The 24,669-nt window shown below is 36.8% G+C and overlaps 1 protein-coding gene across 5 annotated transcripts in view; it reads right to left on the reverse strand.

Annotated features, from left to right (window-relative positions):
* Positions 1-24,669, reverse strand: part of PDE7A (phosphodiesterase 7A) — a 114,860-nt gene that overhangs the window by 51,853 nt on the left and 38,338 nt on the right. For 3 of the 5 annotated variants that reach the window (XM_029923191.1, XM_029923190.1, XM_029923194.1), the window contains 2 exons: positions 4,445-4,505; positions 848-931 (listed from right to left, as the gene is read on the reverse strand). In XM_029923191.1, the coding sequence (XP_029779051.1) occupies positions 848-931; positions 4,445-4,505 (145 nt within the window). Of the gene's footprint in view, positions 1-847; positions 932-4,444; positions 4,506-11,249; positions 11,418-24,669 lie in introns of those variants that run through there. The other 2 variants (XM_029923193.1, XM_029923192.1) reach the window with 2 other exon arrangements.

Raw genomic sequence — 24,669 nt, forward strand, 5'->3', positions numbered from 1 at the left:
TTCCCCAACCTTGGTGGGGTATTAACCCTTGTTTTTGTTTTTTTAGCCTTACGTGTCCATCAGAAGCTCTGCTCAGCTTCTTATCCACCTTACCCAGAAGCAGTAGATGCTACTAAGAGGAAAAGGAGCCTAAAATGCCAGGTTTGTCTCTGCCTTACTAGCATTCTGATACACTCAATACATGTCTTCCATATTTTGTCCAGCTTTTCTAATTTCTTAAACTGGAGTGTTAATCCAAATAATTAATCTAATATTACCAAAAGTGGAATGCCTCTAAAACCAGATATGTTTAATGTTTAAGGGTTTTAGAAGTTCTGTTATTTCCGTTTTCTCCATTATGGGCCTGACTCACACATTTGTTTTCAAAATATGCATTCTACCAAAAAACTTTAAGGGTGGAGGTGTATTTTCAAATATATCAAGATACATGTTGTTAGCTATGAAAACACCTTACAAAATGTCATTTGCACAAAAACATTTTATCTATGGTAGTGAAGACAAAACATTTAGAATAAAACAACTTAAAAATATATACTTATATAATCTTTTATGTATATATAAAAAACTGTAATTTCACACTTAAAAGGAGAAAAATTATATCAGCTTGTATATTTTGTACTTTCCAATTCTAATTGTTTCTAAGCATTTACTAACATTATCTAGAAATAAAGTGTCATTTATCATGACCCAGTGTTTTTTAAAACATTCCAAGCATACTGTTTTTCTCTTGTATCCTTTTTCCTCTGAAAAATTACATAATTAAAAAAAAAAGAAAATTTACATAATTTAACAAAAATGTGAAGTTTACTGAAAACCTACGAGAAATAACGTATATGACAACACTTACCATGAAAAATACGAAAATCAATATACGGATGAGAACCTCTTCTTTCTGATTCAAATCCTGCTCGACTCCTTACACGTACATCTCCTGGACAAAATGAAGAATAAAACATAAGCTTAGAAGGCTGCCATTTGGGAAGAAGCTCTCATATGCAACAAAGGTTTATGTGGTATCATACTCATAAGTAATGACCTACTAGTGATATATATGGAATAAGTAGTTGAAAGCAGATTTATTTGAGGGTGTTTACAAATTTGCCATATTGAGTTATAAGCCTCGATTTTTAATTCTTCCCTTACAATAATATTAATTGCAATCTAAAATTTAAAGTTAGCATTCAGAAACATGACAAGTATATGACAATCCAACCTAATGTCTTATTATTCACAAGGAGTTTTAAAAATCCTCAGCACAAAACTTTAAAAATCCAGAATGAAAAATATTAAGTGTCTGGCACCGTACTATACACTATAAGAAACATGAAAGAAGATATATTACCTATTCTCAAGCACCTAACAATTTTATAAATGTACAGAAAAGTAAATGTTAAAGATTTTGCCATAAATGTTTAATCTGATCTAGCTTTTCTCTCTTCTCATTGACAGTGGATATACCCAAGGCCTTTAGTTTGGTTTTAACTTAAACTTTGGCCTTTATAAGCTCAGTATTATTTCTATGTGTATCCATATGTCTTTCAGATCTACTTCTCCAAAGAGCAAAATAACCACAGCAACCATGTACCAGACACTCTGTGCCTTATATATATTTTAATTCTCTAAGCAACTCTGAGAGGTAGGAATCTTGGTCCCCATTTTACAGATGACGATATTGAGACTGTGAGAAGTTAAGTAGCCTCCTCATGCCAGAAAGCTAGTGTAAAGGGTGAGTCAGGATTTAAACTTTGCTCTGTGGGCTCTAGAGGCAGCACTTTTCCCACTCTACTTCCACAGCCTCCAATTTCATAACTGTTAGGTATTCAGTCCCTTGAATTCTGCTTGCCTAGAAGGACTTCCTGCTCACTTGCTGTTTCTCTAAATAAAGCCATCACTTCCTCCAAGGTCATGTCATCTGACTCTACCCCACAATGGTTAATCATCTTTCTCATGTTAGGATTCCTTTACCCTGCAACAAGCTAAGTGCTTACTGACCACCCACTACAGGTCAGGCACGGCAAATATGCCAGTGAGCAAAACACATAAAGTCCCTGTCTCCATGAAATGTATCCTTTAAAAGAGACAAATAATATAACAAGTAATAATTTAACTCTACAGAAGATGGTAATAACTAACCTGGAGAAAACTAAAGCAAAGAAAAATGAATAGGAAGGGAGAAGTAGTAGAGGATGGACTTATTAGTGTGGTCAGAGAAGACCTCATTGGAAAGGAGGTTATCTGAGCAGAGGCCAGAAGGAAGTGAGGCAGTAAGCCATGTGGCTATCTGGAAGAAGGCACAAGGAAGAACAAATGAAATACCCTGAGATGGGTTATATTCAAGGTCAAGCAAAGAGGCCAGCATGACCGGAGTGAGGTGAGTGAGAAGTGAGGTCAGAGAGGTAGCAGGGCTGGATCATGCAGACCTTTGTGGGCCACCATAATAGCTCTGGCTATTTGTCTAAAATAGAAAACCATCAGAAGATTCTGAAGGGAGGAGTCAGACTGATTTTAACTCATGTCTCAAAATGTTCCTTTTGCCACACAAACTATGATTGAGCAGAGGCACACAGGTAGAAGCAGGGAAACTGGCTAAGGAGTGAACCCAAGAAACAAGGCAATGACTACAGCTTGGTGGGGGGTGGACATCGAGAGATGTTCAAAGGGAACCACGCGTCAGATGTACCTGATCAGTTCTGGAGCTCTAATGAACAACAATGCAACTATAATTAACAATAGAAAAATAACTATGGCTTAAATCAGGATGGTAACAGCATTGGTTGGTGAAATTCTAGATATATTTTGAAGATATTAGCCAAGAGAATTTGGTGATAAAGTAGACATGGAGTAGGTAAGAAGAAAGTGTCAAAAAGGATTTGAAGGTTTCTGATACAACAACCAGAAGAAGGGAGTTACATGTTCTGAGATGGCAAAAAGACGAAAAATGAACAGACTTCAGCAACATCAATGTTTTGTTTCATAGACATATTAAATGTGACACACCCATAACTCATGTGGAGATGTTCTACAGAGTTAAAAGAAATAGGAGTCTAAAGGTCTGTTTTCAGGAGAATAGAATCCTGAACGTGTTTGCAGAGAGAGATGGAGACAGTAAAGAGGAAAAGACCATATACTCGTGAGGGAAAAAATTATGCTCCAGAGTAGAACGGAGCTAAGACAGACATACAAGGTAAATTAAAGAGGGGGAAAAAGGAAAAAGAGCAAACACGGGCACTGGAGAACACTTAGGCTTAAGAGAACAAAAAAGAATTAGTGGAAAAGGCAAAAGCAAACAAATCAGAAGAAGGTAAAGAATATGAATGGCTCAAGATCTTAGAAGTTGAGGGAAGAATCCTGAGCACGAGGAAAGGAGTCATGGAAGACTCCTTTGAGAAAAGAGCAGTAAATCTGTCTACTAGAATCTTAAATTTATTTATTTATTGTGAGAGAGAGAGAGAGTGCACGCGCACAGAAGCAGGGGAGGGCCCGAGAGGAGACGTGGACCCTCAGGCAGGCTCGAGGACATCAGTGCAGGTCTGAGGCAGGGCTTGAACTCACTAACGGTGAGATCATGACCTGAGCTGAGGCCAAGAGCCGGACACTTAACCAGCTATGTCACCCAGGTGCCCCTGTAATCATAATAGTATGTTTTTAATAGTCTGAATTAAAGTACAAGGGATTGATGAGTGTGTGGATGAGAGAAAGCTGGCAAAGAGAGGGAGCGAGAAAAAACTATACACATACAATCTAAATCCATTTTACCTTATGGGCTTGAGGAATACATTAAAAATTTAGTAACAGAGACTGGGTGAAGACAAATGGTCTCCCTTGCCAGCCAGGTAAGAACAAAATTCATGCAATGACAGCACTGTGTGATCAGGTGTTTCATGGCCTCCTCTTTGTCCATGTTAGCGTGGACATCTCTTTAGTATTTAGCAACTCTACAAATCTAAAACACTTTTTATGAAGAATGCTCAGAATTCAAAAATTTTTTCAATGTTTATTTTGAAAAGGAGAGACTGAGAGAGAGCATGCATGTGGGAGAAAGGCAGAGACAGAGAGGGAGACCGAGAATCACAAGCAGGCTCCATGCTCTCAGGAGAGAGCCCCAGAGGGTTCAATTTATGAACTGTGAGGTCATGACCTGAGCAGAAATCAAGAGTTGGAAGCTTAGCTGAGTAAGCCACCCACACACCCCTAGCATTCAATTTAAAAATTGGTACTAAAAATAGGGTCCCAGTTATTAAGCCAGAGATTTCTCAATTACTCAAAAATGCCTCTTTATTCACATCACATTCAACATTGGTTTTGAACTTTTAAACTTCAAAATAATAGATTATTTGTATTGTAAATAGTAATGAAAAGCAACCAAATGAAAGCTATTCTCAATCTCAAATAACACTGGATGATAACAAAATTAACTGATTTTGGTACAACAAATAATGCTTACCTAGCATACGAATGTACAATGCAGTCTGATCAGAACTGTCATAGGAAATTGCTCCACGCCTCTAGAAAAAAAACATATATTTTTAATGCATGACAAGTAATGTGATATGAAACTCAACAAACATTATTTGTATAGCACTGTGCAAAAGAAGTTGGATATACAAAATGAAATTAAATATGGCATCTGCTCTTAAAATATTTAGTTGTGAAGAAGACAATTATAACATGATTAAGCAATACCATAAAAGTGGATACAGAGTAAGGAACATGCACCAGGGAGAAAGTTAACGTCAGAGTCAGACAAGCCCACTTGGAGAGAGACCTTCTGCAGAGTAGACAGAACTGCCCTTGATTTAAACATGAATGAATACGCAAACAAGAAACATCATCTGAAGAAACCCATCATCTAGAAATAAATGAAACAAAATGAAAAAGCAAATGGCCCAGAGGCTAGCAAGAAATAAGATAATTTTTTATTTTTAAGTATTTATTAATTTATTTGAGGAGAGGAGGGAAGAGTGAGGAGGAGACAGAACCTTAAACAGCCTTCACACAGTCAGCACAGAGCCTGACGCAGGGCTCGATCTCACAAACATGGAGATCAACACCTGAGCTGAAATCAAGAGTCAGCAGACACTTAAATGACTGAGTCACCCAGATGCCCTGAGAATTTTTGAAATGTAATTAGTTTACTCAGGGAGATTTGAGAAGACCCTCAATCTGTAAAAACAATAAACAAAAAAATTTTAAATATATTTTAAAAAGTAAACAGATATTGCAATGTATCTTTCAACATCATTCATAATGGCCCCAAACTAAAAACAACCTGGATATCCAGCAACTAATGAATGGATTAATAAAACGTGGTGTATCTACATAACGAAGTATTATTCAGACAAATAGAGGTATGAAGTACTAATAAAATAAAGGTATGAGAACAGTGTGCTGAGTGGAAAGAGTATTGATACGAAATGTCCTGAACAGGCAAGTCTATAGAGGCCAGAGAGGAGCCTGGCAGCTCTCTAGAGCTGGGAAAGCAGGGAGAAACCGAGAGTGAAGGCTAATGGGTGTTTCTACCTGCGGTGATGAAAATGTTCTCAAAGTATCTGTGGTAACGACTGCACAACTCTGTGAATACATTAAAAATTATTAAATTGTATACTTTATTTTTAAAAATTTTAAACGTTTTTATTTTTGAGAGAGAGAGAGAGAGAGAGAGAGAGAGAGAGAGAGACAGCATGAGCAGAGGAGGGTCAGAGAGAGAGGGAGACATAGACTCCGAAGACAGGTCCAGGCTCTGAGCTAGCTGTCAGCACAGAGCCCGACATGGAGCTAGAACCCACAAACCGTGAGATCATGACCCGAGCCGAAATCAGACGCTGAACTGACTGAGCCACCCAGGCGTCCCTAAATTTGTATACTTTAAATGGGTGGACTGTATGGTATGTGAATTGTACTTCAATAAAGCTATTATAAAAAATAACAAGGGCGCCTGGGTGGCTCAGTCGATTAAGCGTCCAACTTCGGCTCAGGTCATGATGTCACAGCTTGTGACTTCGAGCCCCACATCTGGCTCTGTGCTGACAGCTCAGAGCCTGGAGCCTGCTTCTGACTCTGTGTCTCCCTCTCTCTCTGCCCTTCCCCTGCTCACGCGTGCACTCTTGCACTCTCTCTCTCTCAAGAATAAACATTTTTTAAAAACTTAAAAAATAAATATTACAAATTTAAAATATATATATTAAAACAAAATAAATTTTAAGAGCCGAAATACGCTCAGCAAGTTCTGCCAACTCTACCTTCATTCTCATCTCCTTTTCCTCCTTCCATCTCTGGCAAGAGCACCTCTACTGGGCTCTTGCAGGGCTGCTGACTAGTTTTTCTGATGCATCTCCTGGCCCCCAGTCCACTCTTCACATAGAAACAATAGCAAACAATTCAGCACCTGCTCAAAATCCCCCAAAGGCTCTCCACACACTTGGAATAAAGTCCAGCACCAAGCTCTGATTTCCAAGGGCCTCTGTGACCTGCCTACCCCTCAGTCCTCGTGTCCTCCAACCTCCCCTCCCCACCACGACCCAGCCACACTGGCTTCCTTGCTGTTCCTCAACTGCATCACAGACAGATGCAGACTTTAGACTTCTCCCCTCTTCCAGGATCACTGCATCACTGTTCCCTTATCTCTCAGGTTCTAGATGAAATGTCATCTCTGCAGAGAGGCATTCTAAGACTACCAAATCAAAAGACACCTAAGGGCCACCTTCTCTGAAAGCCCTACCTTCCTGCTCTACATGGCACTTAGCTGGTGTATGGCTATCTTGTTTGCTTATGCTAAAATTTAAGCTCCTCATGAGCAGCAACTTGTCTGATTTTCCACAGCCCCTAGCCCCTAAAACAGTAGCTTTTAGTGAATAATTTATTAAGTTCATGAATAAACTCATAAATAACAGCACCATTATAAAGTCAGATTTGACAATCTAGAAGATAAAACTGATCAAACCACCTACTGGAAAGCCTTTCTAACTTCTCTACAAGCCATGTGTAGAAGTCATAAAAGATGGATCAAAATGAATTCAACAGACATGACAAAGGGCAAATTTCCTCCTACCATACCTAAACGTGAAAGGAATAAAAAGTGCCTTACAAATCAATTAGAAATTGTTGAATAATAGTGTGGAAACAGGGAGGACATAAACATATTATTCACAGGAAAAGAAATGATAAGCCCATTAGCTCAAAATGTTCAACTTCATTAAAAAAGAAATAAACATTAAAGCAAGGAGATATTTCTACATATCACATTAATGATCTTCCCTCAGAAAATTCTGGCATGAGATTTACAATTCCTAAACATACACCTAGAAATCTCAAGGAAAAATAATCTTTTTACTACTATTCCTATAAAGAAATTTACTTTATTTAAAGCCCTTACTGGGATTTACTTTGCAAAATAATTTCCCAAATCATTGTTATTATCTCCTTATAATGCTTATCATGTAAGAGAAGAACGTCAAACACTTAACATGATTTCACGTATCCTTACAAAAACAAAAAGCACAGTTTATGAAATGTAAAAGGAATAAAAGTTTCAAACAAGAATAAACTCTTAATTTCCAAACTGATTGTCTCCAGGAAACCTGAGGGACAGAGGTAGGAGGAGGACTTTTCATTGTTTATTTGTTGTTGTTTTTTGTTTGTTTGTTTAGGTTTTGAGAGACAGAGACAAAGCTGAGTGGGGGAGAGGTAGAGAGAGAGGGACAGAGAGAATCCCAAGCAGGCTCTGCACTGACAGTACAGAGTCGGATGCCAGGCTCGAACCCACAAAACCATGAGTTCATGACCAGGGCCAAAACCAAGAGTTGATGCTTAACCAACTGAGCCACCTAGACTCCTCTATCTGTTGAATTCCATAGCATGTGTAGTATTTATATATTCACAAAATAAATCAAATTAAAATTAAAAAGTAAAATAAAAATCTACTAAAAAGAAAGCAATAAAGAAAAGTTTGATCTAAAATCCCAAGGGACTAAAATCATACAAAATACATTTGTAGCAGCATCATGCTTAAAGTGTCTTCTATCAACAGAACATCTATCCGAAGAAAGCCTCCTGCAGTGTAAACTAAAACAGTTTCAGGGTAAACTATTTTATTCTGGAGCACAAAGCCACTCTAGTCACTTGGTATGAAAAGGTACCTCCCATATTTGCTGTTGATCCTCCCCTTAATACCACCATGCTAGAGGAAACCTAGTAGACTGAGAGTATACCTCTGGGAATCAATATTTCTATCAGCAAGACATATTAATGAAACTATAGATATCACTATGTAATGCTTGTCATGGCCATTACCTATCAACCTGCTAGTGTCCAGTAACAACCTGGATAAATGGGTTGTTAAAACGAATTGTAACTTGTTATCTCTAACAGCCTCTTGAGGAAAGTGACAGGCCTTATTATTTTTTTTCAATGTAGGATGACTATTTATTAAAACAGCCACTAATTAAGAACATAAAATCTCATTATTAAGGACTGAGAAAGACTAATATCAGTTCTCTGTTAAATAAAATAGTATGTTGAAAACTAGTTAGTTAACAGAATTTATACCTATGACATACTAAATTTCTGTGAAGGTAATCCCTTTAGACTTATTTATAGAGGCGTTAATTTAGATATAAGAGTGATAGGGTCCATATTAACCAGAATAAAAACCTGGAAAAAGAGTAGAATTTTAAATATATTAACAAATTACTTGGTGAAGTACAAATTATTCAAATTATTCTATTCATTACTAATTTAAAATTTATCCAAAAACAGTTGAAATCCTCTATTAAACCACACATAACTCTTATACAATTCAAATAAGACAATTTTAAAGAATGGAATTTAAAATATATCTTTCTGAACCCTGCAACAAATATATTCTCAGGGATAATTCATTCATTTATTTATCTCCTCATGGACCAAGAGTAAGAATATTATTAAATTCTCTCACTACGCAACCGAGGTAGAATAATCTAGAGTAACTCATTTTGGAAAAATACACTAAATTATTAAGGGGAACAATAAAAATTTGACTTGAATGTTAGAATTAGTTATTTCAAACCACAGTTATGTGTGTGCTTTATACACCAACATGCAGCACAGACGTAACACATATTTTTTAAAGATTACCATTTTAAAGTCATATGCTAGTAAACTTCTATTTTTAATAAAAACAGTAAAACCAATTTAATCCAAATCCTGTGTCACTGACAGTCAAAATACTCTGAGCTATCATCCACATTTCCACCTACCTCACCAGTGAATGGAAATAACTGAGAAGCTTCTACTCGTGACTCTTCTAATTTAGCCATCCTGGGAACAGCTTGTAAAGCAAACTAGTATAGGTCAAAACATGGGCGAGGCTGAGCTAATCAGAAACTGACAGCCACAGCACAAACAAGTTAAATTTTAAGGTTCCAAAGGATCGACTGCCATGCTAACAGGACTTCTGAGTTCCCGGTTAGACACTCGCTCATCTTCATTCAGGAAGACTCACTCTTCCACAAAAGATCTGACTTACAAAGCAAATGACAAAAGGTGTAAAAGTTGTTCCAATATTAGTTAAAACATAACTTTTAAAGACAGCCCTTTTATAAAACTGAGCAAGGTATTTTAGGCGTCACTGTTTTTATCTTGTTCAAGTTTCCCACTGAAACGACCTACTGTGCAGAAGTATGCTTACTTCTCTTACAAGGGAAAAGTAGTAATATATTAACTAACACTTGATGGACTCCTACTCTGGGAGTGAGAAAGTGTCTCTGGGTGAGAAAGTGTCACAAGTGCTTTTATGCAAAATCTCACTTAACCCAAAAAGACCTTCACAAGGTAGGATTTGTTGGCTCCTGTTTTGTGGATTTGTAAACTTATGGTCAAAAGGCTTAACCAACAGTAGCAGTATGTAAGTTTTTTGGTAACATTACCAAACAACAGTCAAACTACGTAAGATGGAAGTCCAGCCAAAGTTTTAAAAGCAGTTTTTTATGATGTAGTAAAATGAACTTTTTAAGGGCATGTTCCTCTTACACATGCTAGAAAAACATGCTGGTGTTTGATGGTCTATCTGCATTGATCCACTGAATAATAACGTATCCTTCCCATGCTTCAGGCCTACGCAAATAATATGTTTTTCAAAAATATCAGAAACTTAAAATATTAACATTCTTTTTAAAAAAAAACTTAGCTTTCTGCTGGTTAGAAAAAAAGTAAAAAGTCTTGGAAAACATCCACAAGTCAATTAATGGGTTATTAATATTAACTTGACCTTCATTCAATAACTTGGCAAGCTAATCCTTTAAAAACAATGAGTAAATAGCTGTTGGTGCAACAAAATTAATTCTTAACTTATAAAACACAAGGATTTAAAAAATTTGAGTACACTTTTTCCTTAAGAGATTTCTTCATATTCACAAAGAAAAGAAGACTACTTCATATAAGGGACAGTTATGCTTAAATATGAAAAATTATGTACCATGGATTAAAACCTTGCTTAGAAAAGAAATTTAACTTTATGGAAGCTTTGTGTTACTTAGCAAATACTGATTGACTTTCTAAATTTTAAGTCAATATTCTTCAATTTAATATAGGAAGAAAAAGCTGCATGATGGAAGAAAAGATATCATTTTTAGACAAGTATAGAAAAAAGAATGTCACATACTATCATCTTAAATATTTACTTTCATTTTAGACTTTTGTCCAGATGGAATCATTTCTCAAGTCTGATCCTCAGAATTCAAGTTCAAAAAGAACAGACATGTAATAAATCTTATATTTTTTCCAACATATTATAGGTTAGGTATACATTTTAGTAGCAGCAAGACTTTAACAGAGAACATGAGAGGGTATTATTTAGTTTTTAAAAAGCTCATAACTATTTAGAAATTCTCAACAACTATACAGTAAACATGTAGATGTTAGTAAATTCTTCATCTCTGAAAGAGTACACAAAAAATATAAACTTTTTAATAAGTATTTAATCTTAAAAGGTGTGTTTCTTTATCCATCTTTAAGAAGATGATACCGAGGGAAGCTATTTCGATACCGAGGAATGACACCATAAAAAGCCCTTAAAAGGAGGAATAAGGTGGGAAAAGAATAAAAATTACACGCTTAACCACAATTAAGCTTTTCAGCTGACAGGTAAAACTCACAGCTCTTTTACTCAGAAAAATAAAAACTGAAGCAAAAGATGAACCTCACAGCAATTCTCCTCCAACCAAATATATAAACTAATGATTAATGTCACAATCCTAAAAATAAAGATGGCCTACCTTAGAGGCGATCCACTTGATAAGAACCACAGCCAGACACCAGATCAATGTAATTCCCATTGGATCAACCAAAAGCCCACTGCATAATCTCCCTCCTCTTCCAGCAGGCAAGGAGCAAGAAGACTTATTACAAGTTTGATAATAACCAGCTGTCCGGAGGCAGAGGCGAGGGGACACTGACTGCCTTGAACCTCAAGCAGCTGCCTTCAAACAACGATCACCTGACTCCTCAGAGAAGGCGCTGCCAGCCAGCCTTCCTACCCCGCGCGTGCTTATTGCCACAACCCCAGGGTTGGGGAGAGCAGAAGTGATGTTGGAAAAGGAAAGGAAAAATCTCAGTGAGGGCTAACCTAACAGTCTCACAAAATGTGGACTGGACAGAAGAGGTCTCAGGCTGCCCCAAACACGTCTACATCTTAATACTAACAGAGTGCTTTGACACAACTTTCTAAAAATGTTTAGCAATACAGAAAATGTCCTCATTTCTTTCACAAAGATAAGCTTCACAGGCATAACGTCCTGGCATTTAAAAATGTTAATGCATTTTATTCTATCTTTTCAACTTTTAACACTGAATTTGTTTGACTCTTCTTTCCTTTAGGGCTAGGATTACTTTATGAATGTTAGTCTTTCACAAATATTGCCTGCCCTATTTAACATTATAAGTCACTCATTTAGCATCTGTTAACAAACGCCAGTCTAATAGTGCATTTCAGACAATTGAAAGTACATTATTTCTATGTCCTAAATGCCATCTTGCTTATTATTACAATATTTTTCAGTACATGTCGCCTCCTTCTCTTGGCTAGCCAAGTGCGCCTATATTTCTGCACCATCATGACCTCTGAGCAGCCAGCAGTTGCAGGGAGTACTGCTGAGAAAGTCTTTCCTAAAACTTCCATTCAAGTATTCTGCAAATACTTACTACGCTGCTCCTAAGCACCAGCCCCTGTGCTACATGCCAGGGGGCATAATCACCCAGTAGAAATAGAAATGGCTCCTGCCCCTGTGAAGCTTATCGTTTCATCAGAGTCTGCTTTACCCAAAGTCTACAAAAATAAATACAAAACCGCACCTGTAACAAGTGTCCACAATGAAGTGGAGTTAAGAACTGCCAACACAGCCTGGATCTGACCTAATTGAGAGGTGGGGGCTTCTTCCCACACTTCCTGAAATGTCCCTGAGCCAAAATGGAGGGGCAAGAACATGAAGAAGATAGGAAGAATGGTCTGTGTAGACACAACAACACATGATGGCCAAGGAACTGACGAAACAAAGCACGGGTAGAAGAGATGGCAAGACACGGGCGGCTGGAACCCAGGGCGAGCCAAAGTGGAGACCATGTGAAGGTGTTCATCTTCATCCTGAAAGCTACCCTAAGGCGCGTCAGCAGATGTTGGTCAAGGATAGCTCTGTGGGGTAGAGTTAAGAGGCCACTGCAGAGGTCCAGGCAAGATGACCTGGACCAGCAGGAGAAATACTGAGGACATGACAGGACCGCCATAGACTGCAGTCCGTGACAAGACAGAGGCATGTGCATGTCAATACTACACAAAGATGGTTCTAAAATATTTCAGAGCCCAAATGGGTCAAATACTAATGCTATTTTCATCATCCAATACCCAGTACAAAGAGTTTACTAAAAAGAAAAGTTAATTCTAGACCTGTCAAAATGAAGCATAAATTAAATTAGCAGATCTAAATCAAAATTTTCCTAAATTGAAACCATTTATAACACATGGTCATAAATTTCTCACTCTACCTTATACATTATGTATATCTCTTCTTGCTACTGAACTAACAAGCTGTAATCCAATCCTTGCACAAATGGAGAAGACTTTTTTTTGGTCAGGAATCTAAGTGTGACATGGGACTGTCAGGGTCTTTCATTACTCTCTGGATTCTAGTAGGGTTCCAGTAACCAGACTGAAAGGATGCCCAGGGATAGCACAGAGCAGCAGAATGGGTATTCATCAGAGTCGCAGGAGACATGCTGGTGGCCACGGGTAAGGGGCCGTGGAGCCTGGGCCAGTGGCTACCACAGGCTAGAAGTCATTATCTGCCGCTCTAGCCCACGCTGTATGCTCCGAATTAGCCCATCACCGGGATGCTCAGCCCAGGAGTACATCTCATTTTCATACTTCCTTTCCAATCAGCTGCTTAAAGCATCAAATTCTGACAAGTTTGCTGTTTTCAGTACAGTACTTAAATGTTTTTATAAATGTCTTTTTGGTTAATGGTGAGCTCAAGAATCTGCACTTTAGTCTAAAAAGGAAGGACTGAACAGAAATCAGAACTGAGACACAGAATTAAAAAAAAAAGACACTAAGAAAGGCAGTCCTAAAAGTTCTCTCATTTAAGTGAATTTCTGTCGTATTTATTTCCACCATCTCAAAACTCTGCTAGGCTTAGAAACAAGAGCCTGGGTTTATTTCACAGCTTTACTGCCAAGAGCTGAATGTCCCTGGGCAAGTCACCACTCTGCTGGACCTTATTTTCCTCATCTTCACAGGAGTTACAAGAATATCATACAGCTCGCTGACAGCAGGCTCTCCATAAATTTTTGCCAAATCAAAATTAAATATTTAAGACCTAAGAATATAATCACTCATGCTTTCATTATTCACAGTAGTGAACAGGTTAACTCCCTAAAGTGGTTTTCCCAGCACCCTCTTCTTAAATTTCTACTCTAACAGACAAATACAGAGATAATCAGGACACAATCCTCCCAGATTAGAAGACTGTCTATTTGAATAGAAACATCTATTGAATTTATGCCTTAAAAAAACACCCAAAGATACTTCATTGTTAATGGTACATGTACATTATTCAAATCTTATAAAAATCTTAGGAAATGCAATTTTTTTCCTTAAAACAGTACACTTAGCTTTCTTAGTAGCATGGACCTAATGGGTTTAAAAATTTTTTTTGAGATATGAGATATTTACTACTAATTTATAAGTTACAAGGCTTCTTTTAATAATAAAAATTTCAATAAGATGAAATAAAAGCAAAAGCTGCTATCAAATTAGTATGAATACTCTTTTACATTATGTTTATTTCATAGAAAATTCTCCTAAATATTAATCTTTCCAGATTGAATCATGTAATTATTCCATAAAGAAAAAGCTATATCTTTTATACTAATGGTACATGTAACTTTTTATATTAACATTTCTCACCCCAAAGTGTTAGTGAAACATGGAAGGATAACAAAAAGAATAATCAGACTATACTAGAAAAATTAAGGCACAGGATACAACTAAGCTTTCAAAAACAGAATTAAGACTAAAGCATAATTTTTTTAACCTTTCTGGGGCTAATAAAACTAATATCTAAAAAATAAAGTATTAAAGGGAGACCTCCCTATTTTAAAACTGTGGTCAATAGAAAGAAAAGACATTGACTTTGATCATTGTGTTTTAGAGAAGTAATCCAAGTGCAAATTTTATCCCTGGGGCTCTCTGCCACCCACAGGACACCTGTCAATCTTGGCAACAGCCTTTTGCTATCCATATAGAGACTCACATGCCCTTTCCTTAACCAAATTAGGCTACCCTCATCTGCATTGACATCAGTGTCTATAATTTTGGATTCCCATGGACAGAAATAGCCTATCCCAGAGTTCTTTATACAAATGTTGTGTCTGTGGAAAACTATAACCAAACTTATAATAGAAAGATATTAACACTGTAGTCAAAACCTTCCAATTGTACTTTTATCATTGACTTCTGGCCAATTTTCATGACAAATAATGTATCAAAGCAGGGTTTTTTTGTTCATTTCTTTTACAAAAATCCACATATCATTATTAGTATTCTTCAAATGGTATGAATTTCAAGAGATATGAAAGTGACAAAAAAAGAAGTTTGAATAACAAAATATATTTTAAAACTATGGTAACATGGGAATTTTACCAGTCAATTAAGACCTTTGTGTCAAACTGATTTAGAGCTCTGAATTAAGTTCTTTGTTACATAACATCTTAGTAGTTGATGACAGTGGGCAGGTGATCAGTCCTAGAGTATGGAGGAAGCAAAAAAAGCACCTTGACATTTTATAAAACATTCAAGTCTTCTATTATAGACAACTATCTTATGATACTAAAAGAACTGAGACTTGCATATTGAACCATTTTCATAATATATTAAAAATTAAAGGGGCACCTGGGTGGCTCAGTCGGTTAAGCATCCGGCTTTGGCTCAGGTCATGAGCTCACGGTTCTTGGGTTCGAGCCCCACATTGGGCCCTGTGCTGACAGCTAGCTCAGAGCCTGGAGCCTGCTTCAGATTCTGTATCTCCCTCTCTCTCTGACCCTCCCCTGCTCATGCTGTCTTTCAAAAACAAAAAACATTAAAAAAATTACAGAAAAGTATAAGTGGTCACAATTTTTAGAAGGAAAAAAACAGCAGTGTAGATCTGTAGAGTGTGAACTTAAAAAAGAACATTCAATGTGCATGCTCTAAGTGTAAGGCTACTAGGATATTATTAGACCAGGAGAATGTCACAAACAGGGGAAACCTTAATTTCAGCAAAGCTGCACATAAAGTCTCTGGTGGCAACCTTAAAAAAAAAAAAAAACAAAACAAAACCAGAGCAGTGTGAGCCTCAGACTACATCAGGCCGACTCCCAGCTGACTAAAACACACCCAGAGATTAAGTACTTGATATCAAACTAATGGCAGAATTCTAGCGGTAACTAACAGAACTCTGCTTTTGACCTTGTCTAGTTCCACAGTTCATTTATTGGGGTGCAGATCAGACAAATGCATATCAAATCTGCATATAAATGCAAAGGATAAAACAGCATGTTTAATTACAAATAACATAAAAAAAAGGTCAGGATGTTTAATTTGTAAGTTAATAAGAGACAGTAATTAAAGGCAATCTTAGGAGGCTCTGAAAGTCAACTAAGTATCCAGATCAAGGATGTTCCATTATTTTCAATACAGACATTTATGAGACAATTCCATTTTGAATATCACACGGAAGATGCATACATACATGGCATTTTATTAAAAAAAATTTTTTTTTGGAGAGAATGTGTGTGTGAGTGAGTGGGAGAGGGGCAGAAAGAGAGGGGGACAAAGGACCTGAAGCAGGCTCTGTGCTGACATTAGAGAGCCCAGTGTGGGGCTTGGACTCACAAACTGTGAGATCTTGACCTGGGTCAAAGTCAGATGCTTAACTGAGCACTGAGGTACCCCTAACTTCTTATTTTTATATATTTTTTTATTTTAGGGAGAATGTACACATTTGCACAAGCAGGGGAGGGACTGAGGGAGGAGAGAGAGAATCTTGGGCAGGCTCCATGCTCAGTGAGGAGCCTGACAGAGGGCTCAATCCACGACTCCAGGATCATGACCTGAGCCGAAATCAAGAGTCAAATGGTCAACCAATTGAGCCATCCAGGTACCCCACTCAAGGCATTTTAAAATGCAGTTAAGAAGAACATACATAAGGGATATCAGTATTATGAACAAAGATACTTTCAGAAAAGAAATAAAAAGAGGAACAGAATTGGTAGTAAACAGCTGTAAAATAAAATAATCTAAGGAATTTAGCTTTTTTGGTGAAATTACAGAAGGTAGAGTAAGACTAGTGAGCAGTAAGTTTGTGGAAAATAGAATTTGACTCAATATTCCTGAGAACTTTGTACAAGTTGAGACATGTACTGAGAAGAGCTGCCTCAAACAAGGCTCTGTCTAGGAGGTTATGGGACAAACAGTCTTCACGCTCTCGGCCAATTCCAAGATTCCACAACTCTATAACTGAATCAGACACTGGAGTTCAGGGAAGCTGAAGCACTTGAAATTTGTAGGTTGAGTACCAGAGAGGAAAAGTGAGGAGAAAATGGGTTTTAAAAGTCTGAAAGTGGGTCTCCTTGACTCTTTGGCTACATATTAAGCTGGTTATGTATAGTAGATTCCATGAGGCCAGGAGAATGACCAAGGGAAGAACTTCTACAGGGGAGTTGGGAGACATGAATCTCAACCAACCACTATAAAGAGCTCTCACAGAACTCCCGGGACATTCCACAGAGACCTCAGAAATGTTCCACCTTAGGAGAAGGGCAAAACTAGCCCATCAATGCAGAAAATTCTATTGAGCAACATTGTTCTAGACCCACACTAACAAAACACATAATATGCCAAAAAGGACCAGGCTGATCACCAAGTAACTAAATCAGATAAAAACCCAACACTCTTTTAAGAATGACAAATAAAATTACAAATTAAGAGAATAAACAGGAAGAAGTAACCCAACTCAAGGAGTAAAAAGTCAATAAAAACAAACCCAGAAATGATCAAGATAATGGAATTAGTAGAAAATAACTTCTAAAATGTTATTGTATATAGTCTATTCAAAGATTAAAAGGAAAACATGCACACAACAAAAAAAGAAATTAAAACTTTAAAAAAATGATTACTTATAGCTGATAAATTAAAAAATTCACAGTTGGGCTTAACAGAAGAATAAACACTGTAGAAAAAGAGATTAGTGTAAATTACATGAACATTTTCCAAATTTGATGAGAACTCCCAGTCCAAATATTGAAGAGGCTCAATGAACTACAAACAGGAAAAACACAAAACCACACCAAGATACAAGACAACAAAATTACTGAAAATCAGTTGACACCAAAACCAAAAACATTATAAGGACAATATAGATGAAACCCTTCATAAGGCACAAGAGTCTTTAAGAAAATATTAGAAAATCAAATCAAACAACATATAAGAAGGAAATATATTATGACTCAGGGTAAATTATCCCAAGAATCTAAAATTGGCTTAATGTTTGAAAGAACAATAAATGTAATTCACCATATTAATAAAAAAGAAAAAAATCACACAATCATTTCAATTGACAAAGAAAAAGCATTTAACAAAACTCAATATCCATTTATTATAAACTCTCTTACTATAAAGAGCACATGAAAATTTCCTCACCTTATAAAGAAGATCTATGAAAAATCTATAACCATTATCATACTGAGCAACAAAAAACAATGCTTTTTCCCTAACATCATGAACAATACTTCAACATAGTATTAAAAGTTATAGCCAATGCATTAAAGCAAGAGAAAGAAACATTAGACATACAAATTGGAAAGGAAGAAGAAAATGTCTTTATTTGCAGGACAATCAGATTGTCTATGTAAAAATCCTAAAAACTCTAAAAAAAACCCCTACTAGAACTAAAATTTAACAAGATCACAAGACATAAAATCAATATACAAAAATCACTGTATTTCTATATACTAATGAAAAATGTTTGGAACATGAAATTTTAAAAATATTATTCCTAGGGCACCTGGGTGGCTCAGTCAATTAGGTGTCTGACTCTTGATTTCAGCTCAGGCCATGATCTCATTGTCATGAGATTGAGCCCTGAATCGGACTTGGAACTTGGCGTGGAGCCTGCTTGGAATTGTCTCTCACTCTCCCTATGTCGCTCTCCTGCTCATGCTTGCTCACTCTCTAACAAATACGTACATACATACATACATACATATTATTTCCAATACCATCCACAAACATGAAATACTTAGGGACAAATTTAATAGGATGTGTGCCACAAGATCTATACAATGAAAACTATTTAAAATATTTTTCAGAGAAATTAAAGAGCTACATAAATGGAGAAATACACTATGTTGTTATGGGACTGAATTGTGTAGCCCCAAGAGATATGTCAAAGTCCTAACTGTGGGTACCTGTGAATGTGACCTTATTTGGAAATAGGTTCTCCACAGATATAATTAAGATGAGGACATACTTGGTTAGAATGAGTTCTGAGTCTAATATAACTGGTGATCTTATAAGAAGAGAGAAATTTGGGCACCGACACACAACTACGTAGGGAAAAGACCATATAAAGATGAAGACAGAGACTAGAGTAATGCATCTACAAGCCAAGGAATGCCAAGGATTGCCAGGAACCACCAGAGGAGGCATGGAAAAGACTCTTCCCCTGGGGACTTTAAAGAGAGCAGGGCTCTGCTGACATCTTAATTTGTGATGTGTAGCTCACAGAACTATGAGAGAATAATCTCTGTTGCTGTAAGCCACCCAGTTGTTATGTTTTATTTGGGTAGTCCTACCTAGAAAACTAATAAACATGGATTGAAAGGCTTGATATTGTTTAGACATCAATTTTCCCAGTTAATCTATCAATTCAAGGCAATCACAATTAAAATTTCAGCGTGCTGCTTTTTTCCCTTTTTTGAGGTGGCAAGTGGACAAAATGACAAGCGCATTCTAAACTTTATATGGAAATACTAAAAGACCTAAAACAGCCAAAAAGTTTTTTGGAAAAACAAAAACAAAACACTTAAGGACTTATACTACCTGATCTCAAGACTCCTTTCAAAAATACAGTAATCCAGATGGTGGTCACTACACAGACAAAATCAATAGAAGTGAACAGAGTTCAGAGACAGACCAACACTTTTGTGGCCAAGTGATGTTCAACAAAGATGCCAAAGTAATTCAAAGGAAAATGAAGCCTTTCCAACAAAAAATGGCATTGGAAAAAGCATATAAACATACAAGAATAAAAGAACCTCAAGGAGCAATCTCTCACTACATAAAAAATTAACACAGATCATACATCTAAACCCAGATAATACATCTAAACATACATCAGGCTAAAATGATAACATTTCTAAGAAAAAGTATGAGAATATAGTCATGATCTTGGGTTAAGACCTCTATATACAAAAACAGTAATCATAAAACAAAATCTATGTTCATTAGACTTCATTATAATTAAAAACTTCTGCTCTTTGAAAGACTGCTCAAATATGAAAAAGCAAACCACCAGATTCTTTATTATAATGTTTATATTTTTTCATGGCCCCTAATAATTATAATTGACCTATTCTAGAAACAAACAATATTCCTTTGTCAAAATAGCATTTTCTCATTACATCTGTGTAGTCCTTTTTTAAATTAATTAATTTATTTTTTAATGTAAATCCAAGTTAGTTAGCATATAGTGCAACAAGGATTTCAGGAGTAGATTCCTTAATACCTCTTACCCATTTAGCCCGTTCCCCCTCCCACAACCCTTCGCAGCAACCCTTTGTTTGTTCTCTATATTTAAGAGTCTCTTATGTTTTGTCCCCCTCCCTGTTTTTATATTATTTTTGCTTCCCTTCCCTTATGTTGATGTTTTATATCTTAAATTCTTCATATGAGTAGTCATATGATATGTCTTTCTCTGACTAATTTTGCTTAACATAATGCCCTCCAGTTCCATCCACATAGTTGCAGATGGCAAGATTTCATTCTTCTTGATTGCCAAGTATCTTTTTTTAAATGTTTGTTTATTTATTCTGAGAGAGCATGCATGTGAGTGGGGAAGGGGCAGAGAGAGAGAGAATCCCAAGCAGGATCCACACTCTGTGTGGAGTCCGACGTGGGGCTCAGTCTCTTGACCATGAGATCATGACCTGAGCCAAAATCAAGAGTTGGACACTTAACCAACTGACCCACCCAAGTACCCTATAAACCACCAGGTTCTACTGAATTGTTACATATACCTTGCTTATGTTTTTGTTCATTAATTTATACCCACGTGATTACATAAAGCAAGTTGGGGGGAAACGACATATATCTGACAAAGGACTTGCATCTGGAATATATATTAAAAACTCATAACTTTAGAAGACAAATAACCCAATTAAAAACACAGGCTAGGGGCGCCTGGGGGGCTCAGTCAGTTAAGCGGCCGGCTTCGGCTCAGGTCATGATCTCAGTTTGTGGGTTCGAGCCCTGCGTCAGGCTCTGTGCTGACAGCTCTTTCAGAGCCTGGAGCCTGCTTCAGACTCTGTGTCTCCCTCTCTCTCTGACCCTCCCCTGCTCGCACTGTCTCTGTCTCTCAAAAATAATAAAAAAAGACATAAAAAATTATTTTTAAAAAAGTTTAAAAAACACAAGCTAAAGATTTAAACAGATAAGTCACAATAGGAGACTGAAAAGATGCTCAACATATTTAATAAAGAAATGAGAACTGAAACCACAAGACACCACTACACAATCGTAAAAATGGCTAAAATTTCTAAAACTGACAATACATAGTGATGGCACGGATGAGCAGCAATTACAACTCACTGCAAATCAAATATATGTCCAAAAAATGACCCAAACATGAATGTTCATAGCAGCTTCAATCATAATAGTCAAAAATGGTAACAACACAAGTATCTATCAACTGACAATGGATAAATGATTTGTGATCTATCCATACAATGGACTACTACTCAGTAACAAAATGAAATGGATTCATGCAATGCAGTAAAGAGATAAATCTCAAAAACATTGTGCTACTGAAAGAAATCAGGGGATAAAAAGGGCATTTTGTATAATTCCATTTATATGGAGTGCTAGAAAAGTCAAAACTAATCAATAGGATTCTCTAGAGCAGGGGCTAGGGGAAACTGATGCAGAGGCAGAAAGAAATTTTGGGGGGTGACTGCAAAGTATAATATCTTGATTGGAGTATTAGCTGCATGGCTGTATGTATTTGTTAAAACTCATCAAAATGGGTATAAATTTTACTTCAGCTTGAATTTCAAAAAAAGCAGCAATATCTACTCTCTCCCAGTCACAAAGGAAGTTTATTACAGGTAGAGTATAAAGTGAAGTTGGGAGTGCTGAAGGGGCTGAGACCAGAGAGGTAATAAAAGACCTGGTCAACAATATTAAGGAATCTGAATTATACACAAAGGACAAAGGAAGAGCACTGAAAGATTTCATGTAGGAGAGTGATGGACACATTATATTTTGGAAAAAATACTTTGGGTCCCAGTGTGTGGAATGGACTAGCACAGTGGACTTCAGTCTTCCAGACATCTGTAAGAAGGCCATTTAATCCAGGCCCTAAACCAGAATGAGACGATGCCCAAATTCGGGCCAGGAAATAGACAGGTCATGGAATGGAGAAAGGTGGTGAGATGCAAGAGATGGATTAGCTTTAGTGTTTCAGTGAAGGTTAAGTGCTCCAGGGACAACTAAATGGACGTATACCTTCTGCAGCTGGGCTTGCAGGTCTCAAGGCCTTGAAGGAGAGGTGAGCTGGAAAGAGGGATGTGGGGATAATCATCTACTAATCAAGACCATATAGTACGATTACCAAATGAGATAAGATGGTTAAAACCAAAATCTAAAGGCTCACAAGCAGGAGAGGACTGAGAGGGCAAAAGGCCAAACCTCACAAATGGTAAAATCCAAATTAAATAGCACTCTCCCCCCAGCTATCTGGCTACCCTCACCCCATCACACATATATGCAAATAGCATTCCTTTCCCTCTTACACCTCAGTAACGTAAAAACCAGTAAGAAATAGCTTTGACTATAATACAAAAAGCAAGTGACCAGAAAGCCATTCAAACCAAATCTTCTGGGCTGAAAGTTTCTTCCAGACTCATTTAGTTCCTTTAGTAGATGAAAGCAAGACACAGCAGCTAATATTAATAATTCTTCTATCCGGTTCTGTAATGGACGCTAATATAGAAGAAGTTGTTGAGGTAAATAGTAGCTGATCATGAGAAAACTCAAGTTCCTATTATACTATTTACAAGGTAGAATAAATAAATCTCTTATATAAGTCTCTGAGATCACTTTCATTTCCAATGGTGGACTAGTTCAGAGAATAGATATTACCACTGAAAAGCGAAAAACCCCACCAAAGCGCAGGGTCTGGCCAAGTACAGAGCACCATTAGTAACTATTACTAATGTAATACACAATGGGCAATAATAATTACATTTTACGTTCATTTAAAAAACAGGTTGAGGGGCGCCTGGGTGGCTCAGTCGGTTAAGCATCCGACTTCAGTTCAGGTCATGATCTCGCAGTTTGTGGGTTCAAGCCCCGCATCGGGCTCTGTGCTGACAGCTCGGAGCCTGGAGCCTGCTTAGGATTCTGTGTCTCCTTCTCTCTCTGCCCCTCCCCCACTTGTGCTCTGTCTCTCAAAAATAAATAAATGTAAAAAAAATTTTTTAATAAAAAATAAAAAACAGGTTGAATCAAACCATATGCAATTTGACAACCATCAGCCGAAGAACACAATACACATTTATGCACACTGGCAAAAAGACTGCCGTGTTTTGGATTTGCTATCATTTTGATGAACCTGACTGCAAAGGCAGTTAAGATTAATTAATGCCACCTTAAGGAGCTGTAACTAGAACAACATACAAAAGTTTACTAAGGTTCAGAAAAAAGAGCTACTTTCTCTTAAATTAACACCAACTGTTCATATTTAATAAAATGAAGAGAACACTAAGGCTTCTGTACTTAGCATATATAATACTTTGTTTAAAATAGAATAGACAAAGAATTAAAAAGATAAAAATAACTTTTAATTTGCATTCAAGTACATAGCACTAATTCAAAAGAAATGCATTTATAATCAACATTCTACAAATTTAAAAAAACTTAATTTATATTGTCTAACAACAACAAAACTCTCACTAAAAAATATTTTCTCTATAAAGGTTACCACCATTGGGGGCAGGGGAAAGGGGAATGGCAAGTGACTATTTGATGAGTAAAAACTTTCTGCGGCATGATGAAAAAGTTCGGGAAACAGATAGTTGTGATGGTCAAATAACACTGTGAATGTACTTAATGCTACTTAATGATACATTCAAAAATGGTTAAAATGGTAAATTTTACTTTACGTGCATTTTAGCACACAAAAAAATACATATGAAAAACTGTTTTCATCTAATTTTCCTTAAAGTTTGGAATTCTCTTAAGTCTGAAATTCATGCGAATAAGTATCCTATAAAAACTGAACTAAAGGAGCAGGTTGGGGTTATATGATCATAGTTATTTTTTAAATTTTTTTTAATGTTTATTCATTTTTGAGAGACCAAGAGAGACAGAGTTTGAGTGGAGGAGGGGAGGAGAGTGAGGGAGATACAGAATCCCAAGGAGGCTCCAGGCTCTGAGCTGTCAATATGAACTCACAGACCACGAGAGCATAGCCTGAGCAGAAGTCAGACACTTAACTGACTGAGCCACCCAGGTACCCAAGGGTTTTGTGATCAAAGATGTAAATCTGAGGTCTACCTTTCCTAACCACGGAGTCTTGATACAAGTTACATTCTGAAAGCCTCAGTTTCCTCCACCTGGAAAACAGGCAAGTACTTGGACATAAATTATAGTAAGTATTAAAACAGTTATGGTATGCATAAAGTAATGCAGGAATTTTACACCAAGGTGTTCTTATTCAATTCTGTGACATACAAAGAGTTATTAACTAAATGAAGTTATTAATACAAATTTACTAACCTTTTAAAATTATCTACCACCCTTTAGCCAGTGCTTGATAATATATTCAGGCATACAAAACTTGATTAAAATTCTTTAAAATGGTGTTTCCCTGGGCGCCTGAGTGGCTC

This window comes from Suricata suricatta, chromosome 15 (genome assembly GCF_006229205.1).
Source record: "Suricata suricatta isolate VVHF042 chromosome 15, meerkat_22Aug2017_6uvM2_HiC, whole genome shotgun sequence".
Classification (NCBI taxonomy): Eukaryota; Metazoa; Chordata; class Mammalia; order Carnivora; family Herpestidae; genus Suricata; species Suricata suricatta.